The 11,697-nt window shown below is 36.1% G+C and overlaps 1 protein-coding gene across 1 annotated transcript in view; it reads right to left on the bottom strand.

Moving 5' to 3' along the window:
• The window catches only part of LOC119574196 (alanine--tRNA ligase, mitochondrial-like), a 20,129-nt gene extending 8,874 nt beyond the window's left edge, over positions 1-11,255 (bottom strand). Inside the window, exons 1-5 of the mRNA XM_037921321.1 lie at positions 11,158-11,255; positions 1,708-1,940; positions 970-1,143; positions 583-728; positions 1-53 (exon numbers count right to left, since the gene is read on the bottom strand). The exon at positions 1-53 is cut by the window's left edge and continues 139 nt beyond it. Coding sequence (XP_037777249.1) covers positions 1-53; positions 583-728; positions 970-1,143; positions 1,708-1,926 — 592 coding nt within the window. The 5' untranslated portion in view covers positions 1,927-1,940; positions 11,158-11,255. The remainder of the gene's footprint in view (positions 54-582; positions 729-969; positions 1,144-1,707; positions 1,941-11,157) is intronic.
• Between the last annotated feature and the right edge of the window lie 442 nt (positions 11,256-11,697).

Below are 11,697 nucleotides of genomic sequence, written 5' to 3'. Positions count from 1 at the left end.
TTTCCCAAAAATTATCCTTCATGCCAAATGGGATGATTCTGTTATCAGGAACACTGAAAAATATGAAATGCATTTTATCATTTCCAGAATAATACAACAACTGTGGTTTATGATATTATTCTGCGATTAAAGCACAGGTCAATCAGAGATTAATATTCAATAGCTATCTTGAGATAAAACTACAATAGTAAATAAGATACAATAGTCATAATGTATCAATATCATTCTGAGATTTAAACATCTAAGATTAGGTAAAAATATTGCAAGAATCAAAACATTCAATACTCATACCAAAAATTAATAACCAGGTAGTTTTTCTGCTACAAATACTTGCTACAACATGTCTTTAAGCCTTTATACATAACAACTTTTCTTACAAGCATTATATTTCCTAAACTAAAGCACAGGAAATTACAAAGTTTAAAATATGGTGCTAAACTAATCTACATTATGAAGATGAGCAGTGTTAAAAAGTGAATATTATCAAACCCAAAAAATAAAAAAGACTCCACAACCAATCCTAGCAAAAGAAAGAAACTAAATCATCTTTTAATAATTTCTACACTCAATTACATTTCTTACCCAATTGCCCTCCATATGTCCCTAACTTCAAGGTCTGCCTCCAGTCCTGCGTTATCATTTCCACCAAAGTATGTAACATAAAGACGGTCTGGAGGTAATCTGTACACATCTGTTAGTAGATGCCATGCCATTGTGCAAGCCTCTCTCTGTGAACAATTTATAGCATACATATTAGAAAAAAAATAAAAGAATAAGTTTAGAGGATCTGAAATGGCTCAATATGTTGATACAAGCTAGCTATGGAAACAGTACATCAATCTTAGAGGCACAAGTTCAAAATACTGGCATGACCAGTTTTGAATAAAATATTCACAAGAAAATACTAGTTACCAAAACATTGGTAATCACTTTACATAATGCTAAGCATACAAGCTGACAAGAACCCACTTTAAAGTAGTCTCCAAAGGACCAGTTTCCAAGCATTTCGAAGAATGTGTGATGATATGTATCAGTACCCACATCAGCCAAGTCATTGTGTTTGCCCCCAACACGGATACACTTCTGGCTGTTCGTGGCTCGAGGGCAAGGGGGTTGTTGATGCCCAAGGAAAACTGGCTTGAACTGCAAAAAAGCAGAGCTTGTTAAGATCCCTCTCCTAGTTTCTTACCAAACAATTTAATTTAGAGACATGAAAGTGTTCATTCAACAAAAATAATGTCAATATCTACAGGAAAAAAAATATATTTATTCTTTATCTGTAAAGACTATTATTATTCAGTGTTTAGGACAATTTTTTTTCCTTGAATTATTATGACTTAAAGCTTGTATCTAAAATCTTAAATTGTAAAATATCAGTTACCTTTACAGTCAAAGATTTGGACAAGCTACATGAAATAAAAATAAGGAACATCAAGCCCTCAACTAGAAATGAAAAATACAACATTGAATTTTTATTTGTTTATTGCATTGTAATTATTGTGAACTTTTATATATATTACTAGTTTTAGACTGGTAAAGAACCTCTTTCTTAAGAGAAAGGAGTGCCTCTAATCAACGGAAATTTCCTCATGGGTGTGATGTATTTTTCAATAAAAAACCTTCATATCTTACCCTATTTTTTTAATTTACTCATGATCTGTTATATCACATCATAAAAAAAATAACTTGTAGATACAACATTCTTACCTGATTCATACCAGCATTAACAAAGGCCAAACTTGGGTCATTCCATGGAATAACCGGGCTTGACCTAATGTGCTGGTGGCCATTGCTCTTAAAGAACTCTGTGAATGTATTCCTTACAATCGAGGATGGCCAGTGGATTCTACGGACTTTGCACATTCCATGCCAAGCCAGAGAGGATGTGATCCTAAGAAGGTTAAGATTCTTGACGACTTGCAGCATTGGCCAGTGTTTTACTGTGGATACAGAACTTTCAGTAATGGATTTTCAATATATATAATTTACATGTATGTAGGAGTTTGCTTGTAAATACAATACAGCAAACCCTGAGGTTGAATATCTTAATTGTATAAACTGATCAGTCTAAAATCATCCAAGAGCTTTCTCTCCATACAAAATCTAATACATCCTTGTGTTTATTCACTCCTTTTTATTTACAAATCATCTGATATTTCTCAAAGCTCAATTACTTGGAGCCCTTCCTGTATTTTGCTTTTGTTATGAATTCTCCTATGTGGAAATAATATGAACACAATGTAGAATAGTTATATAAAGTATATATGTTTTATCTTTGCCATATTTGTTTTACAGGTGAAAAAGCTTTTCTGCTTATTAACCCATTGCCACTGGGGATGACATGTACATAGGCTACTAATTGACCTCTTGATGGCTGAGCACTTGAGGAGCCATACATGTGTAAAACCCATTTTGTAAACAAAACTACCTGGCAGAATTGGATTAAATGGTCACATTCCAAATATTCTTCTCTAAAGCTTCAACTTTAAAATAATTCATGAAAGTTAAACATGTATTTTTGGTCTCCTTGTGTACCATTATTCCAATAAAAATGTATCAAATTCTTTGTATCAAATTCCAGGCATGAAAAGCATCTTTTGCTATTTGACTGATTCATTTGTTTTTATTGGCTTATTATCAACAAACAGTGACCTTGTGAAATCCAGAAAACCTTGTGTGAAATACTGACAGCCCATTTCTCATGAGATGTCTTTTTTTAACCTCTACAATCCAGGTGACATGACCATCACATCATAAAAAAATTTGGCTTGAGGGCCGGTTGATACGAACATATCAAATATTTAGCTGAGGGCCAGGGTGACAGGAATGACTGCCACAAGTGCACAAAATACTTGAAAGATGATGAGACTCACTGGGCATTTAGGAAGGGGCTCTTGCATTATTCCTATTGGTAAACCAGCGCTAGCTCCTGAGAGGACACTCAGGATCAGGATATTCAGGATCTTATTCCTATCCGCTGTTGCCAGTGGTGCAGGTTGTATTATAGAAAATTGAATATTATAATAAATTTTTTTAACTACACAAAAAGCATGTTACTTATTGCTATTATTACTGCACAGTGCTATGAAATACCTCGAGATGATATGGAGTCTGTGCAAGCAAAACAGTCTCTTACCATCTGTATACAGCACATCAAATGACAAATATAAACGTTGGTAAATGGCAAAAAAGCAAAAAATGCTTATGCAGAAATAGATAATAACATTGCAAAGGGGGGAAAGGGAGTCTTGACACCTCAAATGAGTGTTTGCATGCACCTGGCCTACAAGCACACACTGGTGAGAGTGGCCACTCAGGTAAGCCTAATGCCTGGATTTTGAGCCATGTATGGGCAGTGAAGCACCCAGATCCAAGGGGTTGATACTAAATTTTTCAAACTACACTTTAATTTCCTATCCCACAGGTCTTGCTTTAAAATATGAAGCCCCTTTCAAGCAGTATATTGGATTCAAAACCTGTTCACAAGGCTAGCAGAATAGACATTACCTTTACTATTTGCTCTGTTTTTGTGAGGTTAGTGACAAATGAATGATTAATGTCCAACAAATATTGTTGTTTTTGGAATAACTATCGCCAACCTGTGTACCTCAATATCCTTTTTAGTCTTCAACATGCCAAACAATTCATTATATCATGACACATTTCCAACTGTGATAACGATTAACCATCATTTGCATTCTAGCCTCTGCAGATTAGAATTCCAGTGTCACTCCTATGGCTTTATACAGTAATTAAAACCTACCTGGGAATATGCTTAGATGGCAAACACTTTATAAAACAATCCTTTTTGCTACATACACCCAGCTTTCCTATTTACACCAGTACCCTGTGATTTTCATCCTTTGCTTATATTTTATCACCCTGGTCACCTGCCTATCCACAAATAAAATGATACTGAAATCCTGATATTTGCAATGTCCAAAATATTTTGGGTAAGCTACATCTCGGCTTTTATTTCTTTTCATGAAAATAATGTTCCAAAATATCAAGCTCAAGATATTTATTTTATTTATTTATTTTATTTTTTCTGCCACATCAACATTTAGTGGCTTGGGGGTAAAGTCACCAGGTAAGATTTTTAGTTCACAAGGCAATGTCTGTGGATTTCCAGGATGGTCAATGATCAAAAGAAACAAATGTGCCAGATATCAAAGGTCATACAGCATTACAACAAAGTATTGGCAAGAAGAGGATAAAAATAAGTTAATAATTAGGATATGTGGACAGAAGAAGGGATGAAGAAAAGAAAAAGGAAAGGAGGAGAAAATGGTTAATGGTTTGAAGAAATAAATGTGATAGACATCAAAGGTCATATGGCAAAGTATTGTAGTGAAAAGGGTGGAAATTTGTTAATGATCAGGATAAGATGTGTTAGATGTGAAATATTGTAGAACAGGATAGAATAGTAGTGAAAAGGGTCTAGAGGTAGCAAATGGAATACAGTGGGGATTTGTAAATGGGGTTAAAGGTATAGGGTGATCAGATCATATAGAGAGTATGTGTTTGAGGAAGGGAGAATAACACTGTATGAGAAAAACTGCAAAGAGCCATTATGAAACAATCAAAGGGTAATATGTTAAGAAATGATAGTTGTAGAAGTAGGAGAAGATTCCAGAAAATGAAATAAGGGAACAGGGGAAGGTAGTGACATATCGGGAAGAATGTCAGGAGGAGAGTGATCCAGAGAATTAATCATTTATTGAAAATTTTCTGCCAGGTCAACATCTAAGGGCTTAGCAAAGCGTCCATGGTAGGGGTGATTCCCACATTGGGACTCTTTAGACAATGAGCAAGGGACTAGGGGGGGGGGTCAAGATGTTTGACAAACAAACAACTTTTGCCAGTAAAGACCAAGCCACTGTACTATTCTTTTCTTTGCTGATTTTCCTTTTCAGGTTGTTCCATTTTAAGTACAAAGAGCATATATCATAATATACAAAACAAGCTTTTAGATTAAAAAACAAAAAGATCCGAATTTAACTAATTTATATTCTTAGTCTTTTTATTCTATTGCTGTATTTTGTTCACTTTTGGATACCATACAACAATATCATAATGTCCACAATACCTATCTACAGGTATGCATCAAAAGACCAGAAAAGACAGTATATCTCAATGTTTATTCTGATACTCTGCAATTTTCCTTGTACATTTGGAAATAGCTGTCTTTAAGACTTTACAGATGGGTCTGTTATAGACATAATGATCTGCTGGGTATATGGCAGAGTTGCCCGGCTCTCAAGCACACCTAAGAATAACTTGCCAGCAAATCTCATAAAAAAAACAAAAAAAAAAAAACAAAAAAATCAATACACCCATCTAACTTAGATAGCAAGCAGCTTTTAGTCAATATGAAAGTAATCAGCACTTGGATATCTTCTACTATATAATATGTTCCTTTAACGTTATTAGGTGAAGGGGATAATGCAAGTCTAACAAATAGAATCCTAATAAAATCTACAATAAACACTATATCAAACCAATGTGCTATTCTATACAAGTGCTTCTCAATCTAAGAATGAAATAAAACACAAGATTTTCCCAATGCTGAATGCTTTGACACCGACTCTTGCTATCCTAAGCTAATATGCAACATATAAAAACAAATTGACAGTTATCTTACATTTGCATTTAATGCAATAAAGGAACTAAACAATTTCTGCCCACATTTTTCTTTTTCTCTTGACTGAAGAGTATGATACCTTGAGTGCCATGTTATGAAAGATAGTTTGAAAAAATAAGAATAAAAAAAAAATCAGTCTGCCAACAGATATGTGCTATAAAAAAAATAATGAAATACTCTACACCTAAAGTATACATTAGGCTTCATGTAAGTAGGTCACAATGATCAACTGGACTCAGTTTGTAAAACAAAATGAAAGTGGAATATAAATGAATTTACAAAAACCAACTAAAATTTGAAACAAATGAAAAACTCATGCACTATTAATTTTCAGTAACCACCAAAATGACAATTTAAAAAATACTTCCTTCTGAACAATGTATTCAATTTTCTATTACCATTTGCTACCAAAGCAAAATTCAAATATTTGGTATGAACACGATATACAGAGTATTTCCCCTAAACAAAAATGCTTCATTAACACCAACAGTTTTATATCTGTTATGAATTAATTCCATAATGGCACAAAAACACACAATTCAAAGAGAAAATCACATAAATTGTCATTGGAGATATACATCTATAGCAATAAAAAAAAAGACAAAAAGAAAAGAAATGTCAACAGCCTCATCTGCCCAATTTATTTAATGTACTCTTACATTCCACACTCAGTTCACACTCTGCATTTCTCAACTTGATAAAGGAGGGGAAAGGGCCATATGCTCTTTGGAATTAAAATTAAAAACTACATCTGTAGCATAGTTACAGAATAAACTCCTTCGTCTAAAAACATCCTTTACAGCAAAAGTACTATGTAAAAACAAGTAATTCAACTTCACTGCCTCTTCATGTGTGCCATGAAACAGGTACAATTAAGAATATTTTTTAAGCCTTTCAAAATGAAAACTCAAAACAAAAAATTCCATAAAAAAATAAGCTTTGAGGCATCTGCTACAAAATTTGCCGAGGACTTGAATCCATGTGAATAGAGGACATCAAAATACAGTAAGGCATTCCACAAAACTATATACCAAAATTCCAGTGATTTTTTCCTTCTTTTTCTTTTTGGAGGGGTGGGGTGGGGGGACAGGGAGATATTTTCTGATAAAATAATTACAGTCCTCTCTCTTCAAGTTTTAACATCTTACAAGTTCATCCCCATCAACCATAACAACGGGCTATAGATTATCACCAAGTTATATTTGTAATACACTGGATACCACTCAGTACTTAATAATTCTTAAAGAGTCAAGTTTAACTAACATGAATGTCACTGTAATACCTAACTAGGACTCACCAAGTCATTTGGAAAACATTTTGTGCCAAGACTGACTAACAAGGCAAAATAAATTATAAAACATACGATTAGTTAACAACGTGTCCATGATTATAGCAATGTTTTTATCTCAATGATAACATCTATTTCTCCATTATCGCAGATACAACACAGAACATTCACAGACACTGGTTAATTGAGATTGCATATGAAAAAGCTTTTATCAACTTTCACACACAATCCAGCACATTCCTCATAAAACCTTTGCTAAAAATATAAGTTTTACTTGGTTTCATATTTTGATGTGACATGTAACTATCACCTACAGTATTTCAATTTCATGAATACTTTGCTATAATGAGCACTAATAATGCATAAGCATAACATGGAAAACCAGTGGAGTACAATTAACTTTCATGTTATTTCAGAAGATTCAGTTCACCTACAAACAACCTTTGAGAGAGAGGTTTAAAGCCTGGACATATGCCTCATGCAACTGTCGGACAAAATCGTCTTTCTTGAGGAGCATGGTGAATGCCTGTACTAACTGCTCCTGCGTAAGAGGTGTCACATGTGAGGAACCTCCGAGCAGCCCATCATGCAGGGACTCTTGAGACCCATTTAGCGGCCTCATATCCATGGCTGCCGCTGTGCCAGGAGTAAGGAGACCAGGAAAAGTGCGTGGACAAGAAGTTTCTATTGGAGGTGTGCCATGAATAACTGGGTCTGATGTTCGTGAACTAGTGAACACTTGTGGAGAGAGCAATGAAGGCTCTGACTGTGGTAAATGCTGGTTGTAGGCTTGCTGCTGCTGCGGCTGCTGTTGCTGTGGCTGTTGCTGCTGCTGTTTTTGTTGTTGTCCTATTTGATTTCCATCATCCTCTTTTACTTGATTTGTCATTCTTAAATTATCTTTAAATCGTCCTTCAAGTTCCTGTAACGAGATTGGTGCTCCTCCGGGGACACTTGAAGACATTGCAGGTGGGTGGGATTGTGGAGCTGAGCCTGGAATTGGAATTGGGTTTGTCACACCTTGCTGGCCTTGTACAGGTGCCCCTGCTGGCAGCTGTACCATGGCTTGTCCTCCGACTGCAGCAGCTCCTTGAAACAACTTTTGAAGTACTGGGAGTGGTGCATTTGATGGGTTAGCTGTTGAGGAGACTGGAGGTCCAGAACTAGAAGGTGAAGGTAAACCAGTGCCTAGGCCTCCCATTCCTCCTCCCGCCTGTGCCCCAGAAACCTTTGCAAAGAAATCTGCAACAGTGTTCTGCTCACCGGCTGTAACTCTTAGTGGTGCTGGCTTTACTAGGTCATTATTAACACTTGTTGTTGTAGTAACAATACTGCGGGGTTCATTGCGCTTGCTCTCATACTCGCCATGTGCTCGGGAGAGCATACTGAGTATGTCTCCACCCGGCGCCCCAGCAACTGCAATGGCAGGGTCATCTAGAATGTTAGGAGCTGGCTGTGGAGCTGCAGGAAGATCATTCTTCATGTGCTCCTGTATTGCAGTTGCTATGCGTTGAACATCTTCCGTTTCTGAAAACCATATTCCGTAAATGACTCCTTTGGCACTTCTGAAGAGTAGGTATGGTGGTTTAACTTGAATATCACAGGCAGATGTAAGAGGCTCAATGAAGTTGGACTTGTTTAGCCGGTTGATGATCGTAACCATGTGATGTGGTGGAGCAACCCTTGAATATACCATAAGCGTGCCTTCTACCTCCGTCTTGGCCCAAGACTCGCCACCTTGCTCGTATGTGTACAGTGCTGTGCGATTGGCTGAATCCACAATATGGGAGACATGAGGATCAATTCTTCGCACAGAGTTGAGGCGGATAGTATCCCGTGTCTGCTCCATACCTGCGGAAATAAGGGAAAACTCAATGGGAGAAAGTATCCTTGACATACTTATTAAAAAAAAAAAAAAATACAAATGACTTGGTAAAAACCTATAAAAATAATGAGTTCTCCCCACATTCCACTAAGTATAGATCAGAACAAACCTTTATTCTCTCTGTATACTCATTCTCATACTATAACCTCTACATTCTGTCAATCACTCACTCACACACACACACACACACACACACACACACACACACACACACACACACACACACACACACACACACACACACACACACACACACACACGTTCCAACATAAATGACTGTGCACATACATTCATAAACACAAACACATACCCACCAAAACATATAATGACATTAAAAAAGATAGCAAGATCAGTTTAATCAAATCATATCAATAAATAAAGGTTTCAGTTCTTGGGGATTTCAGACAGAACATGGATATAATGACAGCAATGCACAGAGTTATTATCCATGTTACTAACACATCCACACATCTGCACTTGAGCTCTATTGCCAGACTATAAACTGTAGAGATATGTTGTCCTTTGTTGCAGCACAAAGCAAGATGGCCACAACATTCTGGATTACAGATGTTGCAGCAAGTTTCTTAGGGATCATGATAAAACATATTGTTCAGAAATAAATCTGTTTTCCCTGAAAAGAAACATCTTCATATTACTGAATGTCTTATCCCTATGACACCTGCACCAAAATCAATAATCTTTACACCAAAAGCATTTTTATATGATTATTTTTTTTCTGTAGGCCTACACCTCAAATCTTATTTAAACTTCATAATTAGAATTTTCAATTTTAATCTGGAACAAGCAGCTTTACTACACAGCATTTGTAGAGGAAGCATAATGAAGCCATTTGATACCATTCAATATTTCTCAATTTATCCTTGCAATTTACAAATTAATTGCACTTTGCATGCCTACTATAAACTGTTTATTTCATACTACATTATCATTATGCCAATAATAAACTATCACCTAAAGACAGTTGCCCATTAATAAGTAGAACATCTGTTCACAGTGAAGCTCCATTCTCTAACTTGTGCCGATTCTTCAAAGAGCAACAAAATCAAGATAACTTTTGTGTTTTACTCAGCCGTCCATCCTTGCACTTTTCATTTTTTTGTCTAAATAAATTATGTGCAATATGCATGAATCTTTTGTTTTCCATCATGAATGATTAGTTCAGGAAATAAGTATTGGTAACTGTTTTCAAGTGACCACACCCCTCTGAGTCCCTATTACTCTGGCCAAAACCTTGGGACACTCCTGGGAATCCACAAACAATGACGTAAATCCTTCCCAATCCTTGGCCTTCACCTATGATCCCCCATCCCATTGCCATTTTTTTTTGTAGCAGTTGCTCTATGGACATGGTCTCTGTAGAGCGTTTCTTCAACCTATTTGCTTAACTTCTTTAGCTATTTTTTATCTGCACAGATAATTTAATGTATCAGTAATTGGTGCTTTTCTTTTTCTTTATGAAAATTCTCTTTAACTTTCCTAATCTCAGTGCATTCAATATGTAAATGTATACCAAATTATTACTTATGTCTTATATACAACTTTCTTACCATCAACTTGCAAAAGAAATGCCTTAGGTGAAAAGTCTTAAATCGGTCCTTCTGTCCATTACTGGCAAAGTTTACATTATTCTGTATGGCGGTGTGACACAAACTATACAAAATTTGAATATCACCTTGAATACTCAACCAAAACCATAAAACAAAACCAATTTACTGCTTCCAAGGACAATCAATAAGTATCAATATGATTCATATCCCCTTTACTAAAGCAACAATTGAACCTTATCAACCCACAAACCTCAACCTGTCATCAATAGTGGTAGTCAGAATTGATATTCCTGATGCAATACCACAAAATCAATACCTATCTAGGGACTAACATAATTCTTAATCCCAATGCAAGATTATAAGAGGAGGGAAAACAATATAAATCCTTACAAATGAAGGCAAAGGGTGAGAAATGCCACCAGTTCCAAAACAAGAAAAAAAAACTCAGCTTGAAATATGGTTCCAATAGGGAGGCACAAAAAATACACAATTGCATATTCATTTCTCCCTCCCAACACTTGTCAACGAAAAGTAACGAGTTCCCATCAAAGTTCCTAATCATCTGAGGTGGATTACGAGGACAATTTACAAGTAAAACACCTACAGAAATATCGTTCGTTGCCTCGATACGTGGAAGACCGAAAGACACGGACTATCTGTTCCTTTATTTGTGTTTACGATCACAAAAATAATCCTCTAGCGATCGCCTATGCTGAAATGAGAAGGAAAATGCCGGATTTAGTTCTCAGGAGTGATCAACACGCATACTTACTGCAGTTTTCCCAAATAAAACCTTAGCGCATGAACGGAGGTCTTTAGCACGCACAACCAATCCTAAGAGCTAACCATCGCCTTCTAGATCCGGGTTGCGGTGCGGTGTTCTTGCCCCAGCATCCGGAGTTCAATTTCGATATCAATATCTACACGGGAACTGGAAGCCCATTTTTGATAAAGATGTCCAAGCCATACTCGATTACAGCGGCAACTTGTCGATTTATTTAATTCTGGCATATTCTAAAATGGATTCGTTACCGTTGTTTGACTCGGAATAAGAAAACTTTCTGACAAAACAAACCCGCTGAAACTCCCTTTTTTAAGCGCTACCGAAGGCAGGGGCTTTTCGCACCGAAACTGTAGTTTGAGCATTGCATCATTGCAATCCGTAGGAAAGACACACGGCGTCTTCACGTTAACCTGATATATACATATGTATGTATAAGTATATGGATAAGTAGCTATCCATGTGTGTATATATATATACATAGATACATACAAACATACATACATACATACATATATATATATATATATA

The sequence above is a fragment of the Penaeus monodon genome, chromosome 6 (assembly GCF_015228065.2).
Source record: "Penaeus monodon isolate SGIC_2016 chromosome 6, NSTDA_Pmon_1, whole genome shotgun sequence".
Lineage (NCBI taxonomy): Eukaryota > Metazoa > Arthropoda > Malacostraca > Decapoda > Penaeidae > Penaeus > Penaeus monodon.
Note: the sequence above shows the minus strand (reverse complement) of the source record. Positions and strands in the feature narration are given on the sequence as shown.